General features: G+C 38.9%; 1 protein-coding gene across 16 annotated transcripts in view; it reads left to right on the forward strand.

The window, feature by feature from the left end:
* Positions 1–17474, forward strand: part of LOC113033089 (voltage-dependent N-type calcium channel subunit alpha-1B-like) — a 321621-nt gene that overhangs the window by 257278 nt on the left and 46869 nt on the right. For 12 of the 16 annotated variants that reach the window (XM_026186433.1, XM_026186426.1, XM_026186422.1 and 9 more), the window contains 6 exons: positions 6416–6521; positions 6763–6870; positions 8061–8170; positions 8940–9121; positions 10604–10739; positions 11795–11914. In XM_026186433.1, coding sequence (XP_026042218.1) covers positions 6416–6521; positions 6763–6870; positions 8061–8170; positions 8940–9121; positions 10604–10739; positions 11795–11914 — 762 coding nt within the window. Of the gene's footprint in view, positions 1–6415; positions 6522–6762; positions 6871–8060; positions 8171–8939; positions 9122–10603; positions 10740–11794; positions 11915–15275; positions 17409–17474 lie in introns of those variants that run through there. The other 4 variants (XM_026186427.1, XM_026186424.1, XM_026186432.1 and 1 more) reach the window with 3 other exon arrangements.

A 17474-nucleotide genomic window follows, 5' to 3' on the forward strand; every position in this document is an offset into this window, starting at 1 on the left:
CCACTTTCTTCCCCCTTCTCAACAATCTTTTTTCCATTGGCGTGAACTCAAGCCAATGTCTTTGCTCTGCACTATTCCCACATTTCTTTGTTTTGCTAGTGCTCTGATATTTTGAGTGTAAGTCACTCATCTTTTCTGTCTTACGGTTTTGCTAATAGTATCTGCTGCTTTGGGTTAATACCCATCCCTAATTATAAGAACATAGCCCTTAATAAAGAATGCTTGATTAAGATATATAATGTATATGGAGGGAAATTGCTCCGTTGCATCACTATTTCCTTTCAGTGGTATACCCTAGTTTGGTTTTTATTTTGTGGAGCAGTGAGTTTTGCGTGCATGCGTGCGTGCGTGTGCGTATGTGTGTGCAATTATGTATGTCCAGGTGTGTGTGTGTGTGTGTGGGTATGTCTAGCTTCTGCTGCTTTTCTGTGGAAGAAATGTTTTGTATATGTGCTTTTGACTCTGTGGTTCTGTCTGTACTGCTACTACTTTTTTTTCTCTCATTTTTCTGTCATATCATCTCAGTCTGTTCACTGTGTGGAAATATCTGTTGTGTGCATGTGTCTGTGTGTGTTTCTTTCTTTCTTTTTGTGTTAGAATATTAGAGGTGCTAAACCTTGATTTAACCTCTACACTATTTCTAGCTGATCACATTATCTTTATCCGGATAGCCAATCTAAATAATGAAATTTGCATGTTAACACAGGGGCAAATGCAAACAATGTAGTCATATACAGTGACTAAGTTACATTTGAGGAAATCTTTACACTGTGGTCAACTTGTTTATAAGGTTTAAAGACATTGAACAGGAATTTCCAGCAGGATTTCTGTATTGATTACTCAATTACTCAAACATTTTCATCTTCACCAATGTGTAACACTGATGTGCGTGTTTCGAATACTCCCAGATCAAAAAAGGATTTGGCACCAAAGAGCTCAATGATTTGGACCAGTAGGTTCGGCTACGTACAGGAGAGGCGAACTGAATGAGACTCAGACAACCGCGAGTTTTGAAAAATAACCGGAATTGTATTTTTCTTCTCAATTAGAAACAACAGGACATTATGACAAACATACAAAACATTTACAAATGAAATTATCCCCTTTCGGTACCAGTACTCTCTTAATAATACCTTTTGGCAAAATCACAGTAATCACTCGATGAGAAAGAAATCTTACCTGGGTGCACCCTTTCTGGAAGTACAGTTCACATCCAACAATGAACCACAATTTCAATCATCAGCATGTAAATGTTAACACTTATTTGCATTTTCACAGACTTCGTTTACAAATAGCAACAGTTAATCAGCTGGAGGGTTATTTCCGACAGCTCACACTCACTTTTGTTCACATTCATGGAATGTACAGAGTCCGTAAAACGAGTCCTTAAAACCACCCGCCCGTGAGTCCAGGGGGATGTGTGTGAAGAAGGGGGACTACGAGTACAAAATGGCGTGGTGTGTTTCTGTTTTGTTGCATCTGGCCTACCACACTCTGATGTGCAGGACAGAACAAAGTCATTTGGTCCTTCAACGGGGTTGGCTCGCCATCAATTTCAGGATCCGTTGGAATGCACCAGGAAGATACAAACCAAAGAAACAAAAAAAAACAAACAAAACCAAACAAAAAAAACCCTGACCTGTCAACGACAGTGTCATGGGACATATTAAGTTCCTCATAAAATCACAATTCACACATTCGCTTCAACTACTGGGTTTCAGTAAATTGAACAAAGTTTCCTACAGAACATTCCTAAACAATTATCATTAAACACTGGAACATTTTACTTGCAAGGCATTCATGAAACACAGATAAATAATGAACAAGTAAAACACTTTGCTCACCGATCTCAGAATTAGAAAGACGGAGCAGCGCGAGATGGCGCACGACTCGTCTTAGCAATATACATACAGTAAAACAATCTTTCATAAACGGCGAGTGCTAGCTCTCCGTCTATATTACTCTTTTTCACACCTCGTCTCAGTAAATCGCCGTGTCTCGTTTCCTCACTAGCTTGCTCATGGAAGGTTCGCGAGCGAGAGAGAGAAGAGAAAAATCTGTGTCCTCCTAGGCAGGGGCGGCAGGCGGAGCCTGTACCACGTTTCAGCAGCTCATTGGCCTAGAGTAACACGTGTCTAAACCAGAACAGTTAACTCCTTAACTGCTGCACCTATGGTTTATTCATTACAAATGAAGTGTGCTGCTTAGATTAATGATTCTTTTCTTATTCTGGTATATTCTAGTTAAGCCATACTCAAATATGGGTTACAAATGTCACAATTATTACCAAAGACAGTCTGAGTAAACTAATAACAGAAAAGGCACATAACAGAGTGGGACTCATGTTGGAGCAAAATGACCATAAAAAAATTCTGAGATTTTTTTTTTTTTTACACATTTCAATAATTTTTTCCTGTATTTGTTAGTAAATTGGCGATCCTCGCCCCACCTTTACTCCTAAAGGACCTTTCTTGGATGCTGCTTTTGTACCAAATCATAATTACAATCACCCGTTGATATCACCTGTTTCAAATCACATCATTATTTAACCAATTTTCCTGATTACGAGCCAAAAATTGCTCCTGCCTCAACCTTTTTTGATATGTGTTGCAGGTCTGAGTGACAGGTAAGGATGTATATTTACAAATGAAATTAAACTGACCAACCAAAACATAAAATATTTTGTGTTCATATTGTCTGCAATGAAATACAAGTCAAAGTCAATTTAGAAATCACTACTTTCTTTTTTTATTTTCTGTTTTCCTATTTTATTCCAGTTAAAACTCACCTCAGGTAGATATGCAAAAATGGACAAAATGTAGTGTGCCATTTACAAATGTTACATTACATTCATAATGGTTGTACAGTACTAGGCAAACGTTGTAGGCACTTTAAAGAGTCTGGAATCTTTTATGCTCTACAATAACTCTAAAAGGTTACAGTTTGTATTTGTCAGAATACTGAGTCAGGTAGCCAGCACAGTTGAATTCAGTGGAGCTTTGTTAGTTACTTCTCGCTCCAATTATAAGAGCGTGCAAATGCATAACCATGTAAACAAAAAATGAAATTAACATCTCTCACCACTTACCTTGTTGTGTGAATGCCTCACCGGCATTCACACTATTGAGATCCTGTTTCTCTTTATTCTTCCTTTTTCTTTTTCTATTTGCTTCCGTACATTTTTTGCCGCTTAACTAGTCCCTCAGTTTTTATGCCATTATCACCATTCAAATTTTTACAGTTTCTATCAATTCTGCTCTTTCCAGCTCCCATTGAAGTGAATGGCACACATCCCATAAAACGCTCTAAGTGGCATGTTTTTGAACCTTAAGTACTTCCACATACTTTCACCTAGAACCACCATTCCACCTTTAAACCATTCTCCTGTTCTTCTGCTACTGCTGTCTAATTCAGCTTTTCCATAAGTTCTACCATTTCCCTTGAATTAATTTTTAACTTTTGTATGAATTATGAGGATTTGCATGGGTTGCTATCGTTGATATGGACTGAGAGTTAGAGTGCGTGCACTCTAAGCTCTGAAACCCTTCTTCATGTACGAACAAACTCCTGTTGCTTACTCAACTTTTGCTGAACCCACACGAATTATACATCAAAACGTAGGTATTTTTGTTGGCTTTAAGACAGTGTCACTATCATTATCGTGCGAGTTACGTTTTTTTCACAATTTGCCTCGAAGTGACACAAGGTCTGAAAACTTCCCATTCAAAGTCTATGGGGAGGTTGTGAAACTTAGAGCTGAAATTCTAACTGGAGGCATTTTTGAATCGTCATATCTCCTTAACAAAGCAAAGTTAAGACATGAGGCTTGTGCCAATATATCTTCAGACACTTTGAGTGTTCTAAACAGTTTTTACAATTATCTTATCGTTGAGCGATGAATTACGTTTGTTTGAGGGGCGGAAATCTGTCCTCTCAGTTTTCAAACTCTGGAAATGAAGCCGTGTGGTCATATCTCCGCGATGGAGGTACAAAGACCTATGTACCTCCGTCACAGTGAAAGTTCACCAAAGTCTGCTGATTCACCCAGTACAAAAATTATGCTTCTATCCCACCGACTTTTTGAGTTGCACAACATTTTGTAACACCAAAAAACGGCATTTTTCGCCTCTCACCGCAATCTAATTCTGACTCCTCATCACTCTGTTTTCTGAGCCCCCCCGCCCCTGTTCCAGGTGGCACAATTGGTTATGACACGGGTCTGCAGCCCAAACGTCTTGGGTTCAATTCCACCTTGTTCCACAGGTTTTTTTTTTTTAACTACAAATTAATACACTATCACAGTCCTGCAATTTATATTGCTAATTTATTACAATTCTGCTACGTTTTATGATTTTGGCAGCATTTCTAATATGGACCTCAGATTCTTGTTAATGCTCCATGGCAGAAATACATACAAGTATTTCTTGTGAAGTATTTCCTGATGAAGCAGACAGAAGTAGTACCTCTGATTGGTGGACTGATTGGTGGACTAAAATTTAGCAGAACCAGGTTGTTCTGCCTCTTTTCAGAAGAAGGTTCAGCATTTTCACCTCTTATCAGCACAAATCTCAGCCTCTTCTGCTTTTTTTTTTTTGTCAGAATTTTCAGCTTTTTCACCTTTTTTAGTTACGTGAGAACCAGTTTGGCTCAATGAGTAGCTGAAAAAATTTCAGCCTCTTCTGCTCTTTCAGAAGAATTTCAGCCTTTTTACCTTTTTCTAGCATACAGTTCTGCTTCTTCACCTCTTTTCACAACAATTCAGCTTCTTCAGCCCCCTGCACATTTTTTCTCTCATCATATCTCTCGTTGACACAAGAACTGCTATGGTTCAGTGAGATGAACAGCTGCTGTGAGATCTGTTGGTGCAAGTTTGAATCCTACTTGTGGCTGTTAGCACACTTCTGCTCTGCTTGCATGCACTCTGCTTTAGTGACACTGTTCAGTGTACCCTTTTTAAATAAACCAGTTTTCAGCAAACAGTTCAGCTTCTACACAGTTTTCAACAGATAGTTCTCCTTATTCTGCTGTTTTCAGATTCCACTACAAGGCATTCACACAGCATTTTCGCAGGAAATGCAACTTTTTCTAGTTTTTAACTGTTTGCCACTTTTCTGGATGGATGGACCTTTTGCGCATTAATATACCGTTTCTTTAATGATACACTGGAATGCTTTTTTTTTCAAGATTCTTCAAAACTTGAAAATGCTCTGCCTTTAGATTTAGGTTTATGCTTTTTTTTAGCTTGTAAGCTTTGCCTTTGAGACAGCTCTGCAATAAAAAGGGGACGCGGAGATAGTGAAACAATTTTAACACTCCCTGGATTGTACTTATACCTCAAAAAGTTTGTTATGCCTAAAAATAAATGTAAAAAAAACCTCATGTTATAATTAGCCATAAAAAAATTACAGCTCTATTAACTGCTAAATGCAAGAAGGGTTGAACATGACCTAATGTGCTGAAAAGCATTGGAGCGGCTCTGCTGAACAAATACCATTTTCAAATGGTTATTTTTCTGCAAAAAATATTTATTTCATTGCATAAAAGACAAAACATATGTTGCTACAGGTAAATCTTTAATAGGTCAATGACTTCTGTTATTGTTAGTGGTTTGAGTTAAGGATTTTTTCTTTCCAGCTGATTGTGCAGCCTATGATTGTGTGTGTACATTTGCTAAAGTGAGTGTGTGGCCATGTGTAAAAAGGCCTGAGTGTGTGTATATGTTTGGCCCTCAGTTCTCCATCCCCGTTTCATTCTGACTCTGGTCTTCTTATTCTCTGCACTGCCACTGATAGCACATGTAGGTGAATGCTTTTTGTGTTCAGGGGAGCTCAACTCTTACAGCAACAATCCCATAGCATCCTTTATGCAAATAGTGGTTCCATTAATGCTGTATGAACCAAGTCTTCCTGCTAAGTCTGATCAAGCTTGGTGGAATTAACTCTTTGATGCTAGTATCTACTGTACATGTAGAGCATACTCAGCTTCTCAACTCCAAACTGATGATTGCTGCGATGGCAACCACAGAGTCGAGCTCCTGCGACTGTTGAAGCACCTTCATGGTTATGTGTTACATGCCTTCTCTCGCCTTTTTTTCGGTCAATGTCAGTCTTGCACCAGTGCCCTTTGACTTGCAACATAGTGCATACTGTAGCTAGTAGCAGTGTATGTCAATGTCTAGTTTGTCTCCTGTATATTCTTGTAGAGAAGGCTTTTTGTGTGCTGAAATATATCTCTGGAGCATTTCATCAATCTAGAGAAACTTGCACATAATAAACCAAATTTAGCAAAGAACCTGAATCATTTGAGGGGATAGGATCACTTCAGCACACAGACTGATTTCTCTGGGTGAAATTTATGTTTTTATTAAACAGTTTGTTATGATCAGTGACCTAATGTCTCTTTGTCTAACCCTCAGCGCCTCGTCAAAATGAATATGCCTATTGCTGATGACAACACAGTTCACTTTACCTCCACTCTGATGGCACTGATTCGCACAGCACTGGAGATCAAGTTGGCGTCAGGTTAGAGGCACATAATTATACACTGATAACACTGTGTAGACCCAAAATGGTCTAAGTAATCTTCAATGTTAACCCTAATCCTAACCTAATCTTTGGAGCAAAGCAAAAAGGACAGTTGTGGGGGGAAAAATAAATAGTTTTTGATGTGTGTCAGTTAGAATTATTACGTTATGGTTAAGGTTATCACTATTATGACAAGAGGTTGAGTCTCTTTTAATCTCTCTTGATTTTGTACTTGTAGGAATGGTAGCCCAGCGATTATGTGATGCAGAGTTAAAAAAGGAATTGTCCACAGTGTGGCCCAACCTTTCCCAAAAGACCATGGACCTGTTGGTCACGCCACATAAACGTAAGCAAATTATCAGAATTTTAATTTTCTATTCATCTATAGATGACATACATAAAAAAGTAGTCTTTTTCTTTTTTTTAAATTGTGGCACTTAGAGTTGATGCTAAAGAGAAAATTAATTAATAATTAATAATTAATTGACTTTTAATTGAACATTATAGTACCATTCCCAGACTCTGGTGTCCTTTCATAATACTATATTCATATTATATTCATAATACTCTTTAGTACACTATAGTATTAATACTCTGACTAGCAATTTTATATGATGGATCATGCAGAAAAAATAGAATTGGGCTGAAAGGTCTATTACATTGTTAAGTATTCAGGTTGTGTGTCGTGTTTTTAAAAAGTAACTAAGTAATAAAGTAACTAATTACTTTTGAAAATAAGTAATTAGTGAATTAACAACATTTATTTGTTGGTGAAGTAATCAGTAATTAGTAATTTTTTTTCAAGCAATTTGACCAACACTGGTCATCATGACTTTAAAAATTTCTGACCCAAGGTGCAGACAGTGACTACAATCAAGTATAGGTTTAATTAAAAAAGGCAACGGGCAAACAAGGCTTAGGAGTAGGTACCAATTAGCAGGTGGAGATCTGTGGTGAGTGGCAGGTTTTCAGTGGAGAGTGGGCAGGTAGGCAATTAGCAGTTAAGTCAATGAATCCATAGGAAGTGGTGGGCTATGAGAGTGACAAAGGCTTATAACCAGCTGTGAACTACTGACTCCTCAAGGGAAGAGAGGATGGCTTTCCAAGGGATGGAGGACAGACTTCAGCTGGTCCACAGCTGGTCCTTAAATATACTGCCATAAAAAGTAGATGCACAGCAGCTTTTTCACCCAAAAAGTATCCCTAAACCACCCTATAGTGTGAGTTACTGTGTGCATGTGGCCATCCAAGACTTAACTTTACAGTTGATTTTGTTGCCACCTTTGCCAAGATGTGATCACCAGATACTGCAACTACAAAAAGGCATTTTGACTCAGAGGTGATTGTTCTGCTTTTCTTTTTTTTAGTTACTTACTATAAATTAACAAACTTGTTCACCATAAGAATTCCCTTTTCTTTAAACCATTAGGGAGACATGCAGTGCACAGAGATGCATTGAAATAAGAAGAAATGAGTCAGTTACTACTTCTTTTTATGTCTTGTCATTTCTTAAATAATTTCTTCTCACCTCCTCAGCCAATGAGCTCACAGTAGGGAAGGTTTATGCAGCCTTGATGATCTTTGACTACTATAAGCAGAATCGAGCTAGGAGACTGCAGCAGCAACAGAGCGCTTTGGGCTCCCAGGTACAACACCCTCATTACATATGCAGACATGCAAGGAAGTACACACACAATGGATGGAGTTCAAATCTAGATGCATGGGTGCACATACATGCTTGCAAACTTACACACTTTGAATGTATGCTGCATGTAAACACACATGCACAGAAGATACTTTGTGTTCACTAGTAATTCACTGGTAATTTGCAAAAGCTATCATCTGTTTTCCCAATTTATATAGAAGTACCAGGAGAGTTGTTACTTGCTGTTGTTGTATTAATCTTTTAACAGTTACAAGGCTAACATCAACCTATCTGCGGCCAGGGTCGAGTAAATTCTCATACATTTTGGCATTAATTTATCCATAAAAACCTTCTGAACCTTCTGAGTGTGCCAAGTGGGCAGAAATTCTATAGAAAAGGGACAGACATGTTCTAAGTAGGGGAAATGGTAACCTTAACCCTAACTTTTGAGGGGTCACCAGTAACCTAGTGGATGTTAAATACTTAATGACACTCTTGTCAGTTTCAGTCAGACATGAATTGGTGGAATTTGGCTGCTGACAGATGTTTATCAGCAACTTTGCACGCCTACTCTACTCGTGCATGTTTCCACACTCCCACATGCACATAGATATATTGCAAACAAGCATGACTACAAGCAAAGAATATTCTGGCCTAAGTCTCCACATCCAACTAGCCCTGAGCGCCTGTTGTCAGACCTGGGTCCAGCAATATTCTGCCTGCTGCCTCTGGATTTCTTCAGCATGTTGCCATCCATCTCTCCTCCACAGTGCAAGGTCGGGGCTCTATTTAAGCCATTGCTGCCTCTGACTCACATACAGGAGAAAGACCTCCCTAAGATGTTAAACAGTGTGGAGCCTCCCAGCATGCTTAGGTACCAGTCTAAATCCCATGCCAAGTCTCAGCCACAGACCAGACCTAGCTCCAACTCCCTCAACAATGGAGGCACTCTGTAAGTTCAATACTTCAGGAAAAACGCATAACAGATTCTTTTTTTATATTCTGCTTGTGGTGTGTTGTGATCCTGTATTGAATAAACAGATAGATGGATGAATGATAGATGGAGTTGTGCTGCTTAACCCTATAATGCCCTTTGTTTCATATTTGATACATGAGTTTCTGAGACTTCTATCTAATCAACATGATCAATACTTGCCATAATTTCAATGCTATAATGTAATGGGAAAAAAAAAAAATTTTGTGTGAAATTAACATTGTTGTTAACATAACATTGCCAAAAATGCCCAGTGTCACAAATGCGATACAAAAATATATCATAACTATATCATCAAATTATATAGTAAACAACAAGATATAGCAAAAAATGTAGGTTTTGTTATAAAGGTTATTAAACATCTCAGTTCCAAAAAATTAGAATTTTCTGGCTATTTTTGATGGGTTGGGTCTTAAACTTAGATAAAAGATCTGATTACTTCTTTCATAACTGCATGCATTTATGTTGCAGTGGCCCTGCAGAGTTTATTCTGCTATGCCAGTCTTCTATAAAATTGTGTAAAGGTCATAGTGGAGAGAAAATCAAAACTGAAATAAATGTAATACTTTTATATGCACATTCTTTTTACTCCAGTACCTTCTTTGCCTCTAGGAGGTATTTGCCAGTAAAATTAATGGCTGCATTGACAATAGCTACTTATTTTAAGTAGCTATTGTCTAATAGCTATAGCTACTTATCTAAATAAACTAATGTACTGTCTTAGTCTACTGACAAATGCAAGAAGACATTTTACTGATGAGCAAAGGGCTGTTTGTTGTGTTTTAGCATTCGTTTAGCATCATACTACAGCATCATACTCAGCTCTGTAACCCATTGTGAAGCCGGAGCTGTTAACCCACCATACAAATTTTGATGTAACCTTATGTGTATTCCTCAGCTTTTTAAACTTCTGCCACGTTTGTTATGAGCATCCCCTAGTGTAATAAGAAAAAGCATTATAGGTTTTCAGATCACCAAAATCACATTGATATATTATTAGAAGTAAGTAAATCCGGTTTACCTGTGAGTGTGTGTCAGTTCTTCAAAGTACAAATGGTGCATTGCAGACCAACTTTCTTATTTGAGACCTGGTTCTTGCAAAAAAATTAAATCTTAAAGTTAGATGTAAAGGAAGTTTTTGGATGTGAGATCTGTGATCTCATCTTCGGAAAATCTTCTAAAAATCTGATTGCTTTTACCACTTAAAGAATATAAAATGACCCAGTTGACTAAAAGGCCTGAAAGACAATGGAAAATTATAGTGGAGTTATAGCTGTTGTATAATATAGCTGTTTAATTACCAAGAAATAATGCTAATTGATCAATGTGTCAGATATCCTACAATAGTTTTACAGCTAGTTTTGAATACTTGAGACTTCAATGACAACAGGAACCGCTGACCTTGTAAAAGTTAAACTGAACTGTGATTATTACACACAGGCCAAGTCAAGATCACACCATCAAGCCATCATCTTCCTGGGTGATTGATAAACCCAAAGAAGTGCCATGGGCTAAGAATAAGAGAACGATGTCCCGGGGCCCATCTGAGGACACTTCAGACACTGCCATCAATCAGGTAAAACATACGGATGCATGTTCAACATGAGCTGTGAAAATATTTCAGTGTTTACAATATATTCCAAACATTGTGGCACAAGTGGCAGAAATAAGCTTCTTTTGGATGCTGGCTGTCCTCTTAAAGACAGGCTGAGGAGCTTGATCAGGAGTAGAGCCACTTTTTCTCCACATTGAAAGGAACCAATTTGACGTGGTTCAGACATCTGACTGGAACTCAACTGACTAGTTGAGTAATTTTAGGAAAGCCCTAGGCAGTCTCCTGGACAGGACTTGCTCGAGTTATGTCTCTCAGCTAGCTTGGGCACAACTCCGTATCCCCCCAAGATGAGGTGGCCGTGGTAAGGGAAGTCTGGGCTTCTCTGCTCAGACCCAAACCCAGATAAACAGTAGAAAAAGCATGGCCATATAGAATAATGTTTGCTATAAAATGATTACATCAATTTGATTAAATATGGTAATTCATGTCAAAGCAAGACTTCACATAGTATCCTTACTATTTGACTATTTTTATTAATACTACAGATGTGCTCATGTCCTATTCACTAGGTTCTGCTCTTCTTACTTTAACTTATAATCTTGTAATCCGTGTATAGATGATTGTTTTCATTCACAAATAATTCACTTTTGCTTTACTCTCAGTGAGAACAGCATAGTGGTTAGAATTATATTACAAATAGTACAAGTCTAGCCTATCTTTAAACCATTGAGTCATGGTGTCTGTTATCTCAATACTGAATTAAAGGAGCAGTGTGCAACCTCAGACAACAATCGTTGTTTGTTGTTGATTGTTGTTAATGACACAGTGGGTATAATTAAGCTACAGAGTAGTAGCGGGTAGAGTCTGTGTTCTGCTAGTAACATCAATTGTTGATGTCAGTGATTAGTGGACTCTGTTGCTAAGAGACCATTAGCTAATTGTGGTGTTATAGAGACACAGCGGGTCCAGAGAGTTCCAGTAGTCTTCTCAAATTGAGTCCAAATTGCTTAATGCACCTCCAAATGTCATCATTGCATGCTGATGAGGCAGGGTTTTGTTTGTATTTGTATGCTCAGGAGTCGGTAGAGATGAAGAAGATGGAGACCAGTGTGAGCAGTAGAATTCCATTCACTGGCTCCGGTCTGGAAAACCAGGGCCGAGCTGCTTCGATGCCTAGACTCAATACTGAGCTGCAGGTAACAGCTCATCTTCACCAAACTTACTTACTTACTTAATTTACTTATTGATTTCATTTCTTATCGATTCTCTTATTGATGCTTCCACTGATTTTCATTTGGTTAGAGGTATTTCCTCTCTTTTTTGTGATCAGTGTTGCGGTTGTTACTCAAGTATTTTATTACACAGAAAACCTTTCTTTAAAGTAATGCAGTACATTACATTAGCATTTCGCCAGTCTCTTATAATTACTATTTAACAATATAAAGCTATAGGTGTTGTTAATATAAACCTATACCAACGCAAATCGGTGTCCTAATGTGTAGACACAAATAGATTCTTCCTCTTAGTATCTAGGTATTGACCACAAAGGCAATGGCAACAGGTTGTTGCCATGGTGGGTCACTGCAAAAAAAACAAAATAGTATTATTTTACTATTTCAATTTCATTGTGGATTCAGTGTTTGAGTTAAGAGTGCACATGTTCGCAAATGCAGTGATCTGATTGATCAGATTTGTTTGTTTGGATTTCAGATTTGTCTAATTTCCAAAAAATTTGAAAAATCGATCTTGGTTCAAAGCAAAAATAAAATAAATGCCGCATGTTAGTACAGTCAAATTATTCGATGGGTGTGAATGGCTGCATTAAGAATACGTGAGTCTAAAAAATATGTTTAATGGACAAGGTGTGGCATATCTGTAATTAATTGATTTTTTTTTCCATCTATAGGCCACACGGGTACACAGCCCATCAATGGGGGCCAAAATTCTGGCTGGGTTGTAGTGGATTCAATACTCCTTTCACTCAGTGACATGCAAATCAATTTATAACTTTTACGTGATGTGTTTTTTCTGGAATTTTGGTTGATATCCTGTCTTAATCAGAGCTCAGTTTCGCTCAGAAATAACATTACTGTTATTTTTCTTAAAATTAATGCAGAACGTGACTTTCCGGGTTAAGTAATAGATTAGAGTATTTGTTACATTACTTTCACATTATATCTGTCTATTTTCTCAGTCATCCAGGTCATGGTAGTATTGAGAGCTTGAAAGACGGCAGTTAGACTTCTCCAGGTTTGAGAAAATGTTTTACATCTTATCCAAGAGACTTTGTTCTAATGACAAATGGTGGAGAGTCCCCCCTCTGGGGCTTGTCTCATTTGGATGTGAACCTCAGGGTTGTTGACAAACTATTAATTATATGAGTCATCACCTGAGCCCAGCTGTGAATAAATGTTTGCTGCATGACCATAGCCAGGCTTAAGGGTGAAACCCACCCCATAATGTGATTTATTGAGGACACCTGAGACAAGATGTACATGGGGTTGAGGTGCCTGGGACAAAATCTCAAAATTTCTCCGCCTCGCACCTATGTCTGTTTCAATATCTTACCCCACCCCTCCCTCTAACAGACGGGGATGAGTGCGCTAACATACCTGCAGTTGCTGTTTTAATGAGTGTTTGATGGAAAACGACAATGGCGGAGTTTGCGGTCTCCAGTCGCATGATAGCAGGGCCCAGGTAAATAATTTTCCAGCACGTGTACGTTACACATGCTATTTAAAAAAAAAAAAAATTATGATTATTACTTTGCTAGCTATCAAACTCGCTGAAGAAATGATTGAAATGCACTGAGTGTGATGCAATACGGCAGCGCTATTATTTTTTTTATTTTTTGGAGTAAATGCTAGCTTTATGAAACCAGCTTGGTTTTTACAATACTGCGTCAGAACACTTTAACTATGGAACGCCAGGACTGCCACAATGAATTAATTAATACACCATTAAATAATTAATTAAATGTGTCAATAATTAATTAAAATTGGAATTAATTAATTAAATAAATAGTTATGACACATGTAATTAATTAATTAAATAAATAGTTATGACACATGTAATTAATTAATTATTGACACATTTAATTAATTATTTATGTATTTCACATTTTAATTAATTATTGACACATTTAATTAATTAATTATTGACACATTTAATTAATTATTTATGTATTTCACATTTTAATTAATTATTGACACATTTAATTAATTATTTAATGATATATTTATTTATTTCATTTTGGCAGTCCTGGCGCCTGGCTCTCATCATGAAATAATTTTATCTGTCAGCCTCACCCATCAAACTCAGGGGGCGGGGTTAACGCTGATCGAGTCAAAACCATTGCTTTGGCCTGGTAGCCATTGTTTCTAGCACACAACAACCGGCACGTGGAAGCTAACAGAACTGAGCTTTGAAAAACCCTGTTTGTGTGTCACCAAATACCGTTTTAATATTTTTTTAGCCGAGAATGTAGTGGTTTAATCTTCATGTGTCTGGTCGGTTTGTCAAGATACAGCCTCTTTGCAAAAGTGCTTCGATGATTTCGGAGATGTCTGCCCAGTCTCACGGCAAAGCGTGGGATAGACCCGCTCGCCTCGCAAGCAATCCCACCGACAAAGCGCAGGCCCCGGTACACAGCTGTAGTAACCCCCACTGACTTCTTTTACTGAGGTTATATTTATTGGTGTTTTATTTCCTGATGTTCTTATGTGTCCTACGTGTTTCAGTCGCCAATTCTGAATAACTAACATTAAAAAATGTTTAAGGAGGAGAGAGAGCAAATAAATCTGTTTAACATCTGATCTTTGGGTTTTTGTTCAGTAATCAGCGTGACCTGTGTATAAACGCATAAAAGAGATAACGTTGGTGTTTCTGTCATGTAGTAACTGCTGGTGTGCCGATAGTGTTAGGGCAGCTGTCCCTTTAAGAGTTCTGATACCTGGTGACATCACAGGAAGCAGGAAGTAATAATAATAATAATAGATACTTTATTGATCCCCATGGGGAAATTACTTGTTTTTCTCTGCATTTGACCCATTCACTCAGTGAAGCAGTGGGCAGCCCACTAAGCAGGCGCCCGGGGAGCGGTAGGGACGGTACCTTGCTCAGGGGTACCTCAGGGTAGCCGTTAAGTGGATTCGAACCGCCGACCTTCCGATCATGGGGCGACCACTTTACCTACTGAGCTATCCCTGCCCCTTAGTAGTAAGTAGTAAGGTTTAGTGAAGTTTGCACATGGCCAAGGAGACTGCCATGAATCCACATGCATCTGCCTTCAATCCTTCGTCTTTTGGAGCATCGTCTGTATGTATATTGTTTATTTGATGCTTATCTGTAGTTCTGTGGTTGTATTTTGTGACATGAGGGAAGTTTAATGTGTAACTTTGATACGTTGTTGAAACCACATGTTTAGAGCACGGCTAATGCTTATTCTTGCAGCTAAAGTGCTACGCTACGTTGATTTAGATTATTGTAGACTTGTACAGTGTATATGTAAGATTTAAAGAATATACTGTAATTGTAATTGTGTTATGTTTGTTTCAGTTTCACACTTTCTACATCATTAAACCTGTGGACAAAGAGTAATGGTCTTCAGAGTCTTGATGGAAGAAAAGTGTTGAACCTTGCTGCCGGTTCCTCTTCTGTGCAGTGTGAAGAGGGAAAGACAGTACAGTGAAAAGACGTTGAGTTACAGACAAGGTAACACAGTGCATGTGACAACAGCTACTGCTACCACGCTACATAGCCTCTACTCGCCTACATTATGGATTCAAAGCCATCGTCAGTGAAGACACGGTCTTATGCTTCTATGTCAACCACACGTTCTCATGGATCGGCTACCAGCACTGCAGCTGCAAGAGCTAGGGCTAATGCTGAAGCAGCAAAGGCACGTTTAGCGTTTGCAGAGCAAGAAATGAAGTTAAAAATGGAAAAGGCTCGTCTGGAAGCTTCTATAGAAATGCTGACCACAGAAAAGGAAACTGCTGCAGCTGTAGCAAAGGCAGAAGCTTTAGAAGCAGCGGTTGGCGTTAGTGAAGGAAAACACAGTTGTAAACTTCCTCTCATTGCAACATCAGTCGACTCTGTTGAGCGTACAAAAGAGTATGTGGAGAAACAAGCTGAAGTATCAAGAGACATCCAGATGGCATCACAGGAGGATTTACCCTTGCAGGATGAGACACAGCAGCCGCTTCCTGAGGAACCTTTGCATAATACGGTGTGCATGCCCTGTCTCAATTCGCTGAGTGATGGTCCCCCCAACGCTGCTATTACTGTCTTTGATACTCCACTGCCTCCTCCATGTAAACAAAATAGCCTTAATCCCTTTGTCAAATCAGATGTGAATCGCAACTCAGCTCAACAGACAGAGCACCACTACTACGGAGTACTCAAAGAAAATGATTATGAAGATTTTCTAAGGCCTTCATGCAGTGTAACTGCACATCAGCCACCCTGGAAGACCAACAGCGCCATGGAAGCTCTTCCCCATCACCCATCTCAGCGGCCTAGTTACTCCACTGATCCACATGTGACAGACTTTGTCAGATTTCTAGCACGACGTGAGCTCGTTACAAGTGGTCTACTACAATTTAAAGATAGACCTGAAAACTACAGGGCCTGGCGACGTTCATTCCAGAATGCGGTGAGAGACTTGAATCTAACAAGTGATGAAGAAATGGATCTTGTCAAATGGCTGGGAAGTGAATCAGCTGAGCATGCAAAGCGTATTAGGTCCATCCACATAAATCAACCAGCTAAAGGGCTGAGCATGATCTGGAACCGACTAGATGCTTCTTACGGTTCATCTGAAGCTATTGAGAAAGCTTTGTTCCAAAAACTGGATAGTTTCCCCAAAATTGGCAATAAAGACTACTCCAAGCTCCGGGACCTCAGTGATTTACTGATGGAACTAGATGCCGCCAAGGCCAAGGGAGATCTGCCTGGTCTTTTGTATCTTGATACCCCCAGAGGTGTAAATGCAATAGCCCAAAAATTACCATATGGTATACAAGAAAAATGGCTTTCTCATGGATCCAGTTACAAACAATCACATTGTGTAACATTCCCCCCATTCTCAGTGTTCGTTTCTTTCATCTACCAGCAAGCACAGATGAGGAATGATCCAAGTTTCAACTTTGTTTCTCAAACCGAGATGGTTAAAATGGAAAAACCTCCTTGGAAAAACAGTAGACAAAGGGAGATTTTAGTCAACAAAACAGAAGTGTCACCTGCTGCTCGCTCAGACAACAGAAACAAAAAGAACGTGGAGGATCCAGATAGGAGATGTCCTATACATAAGAAACCTCACACATTACAAAAGTGTCGTGCCTTTCGAGAGAAACACTTCGAAGAAAGAATGAACTTTCTCAGGGAGAATGGCATCTGTTTTAAGTGCTGCAACTCCTCAACGCACACCGCGAGGGAATGCCAAAGTATCATTAAGTGCACTGAATGCAACAGTGATAGACACTCATCTGCCCTACACCCAGGTCAGGCACCGTGGATAAAGAACATAAGCATGCCTTTGGAGCATGGCGGGGAGCCAGAACCCACACAAACTTCAGAAGTTACTGCTCAGTGTACCGAGATCTGTGGAGAGGACCGCACTGTTAAGAACTGCTCCAAGATCTGCCTGGCCAGAGTCTATCCTAAAGGAGAACGTGAAAAGGCCATAAAGGCCTATGTTATTATAGATGAGTAGAGTAATAGATCTTTGGCTCACTCAGATTTCTTTGAGAAGTT

This window comes from Astatotilapia calliptera, chromosome 12 (assembly GCF_900246225.1).
Source record: "Astatotilapia calliptera chromosome 12, fAstCal1.2, whole genome shotgun sequence".
NCBI lineage: Eukaryota > Metazoa > Chordata > Actinopteri > Cichliformes > Cichlidae > Astatotilapia > Astatotilapia calliptera.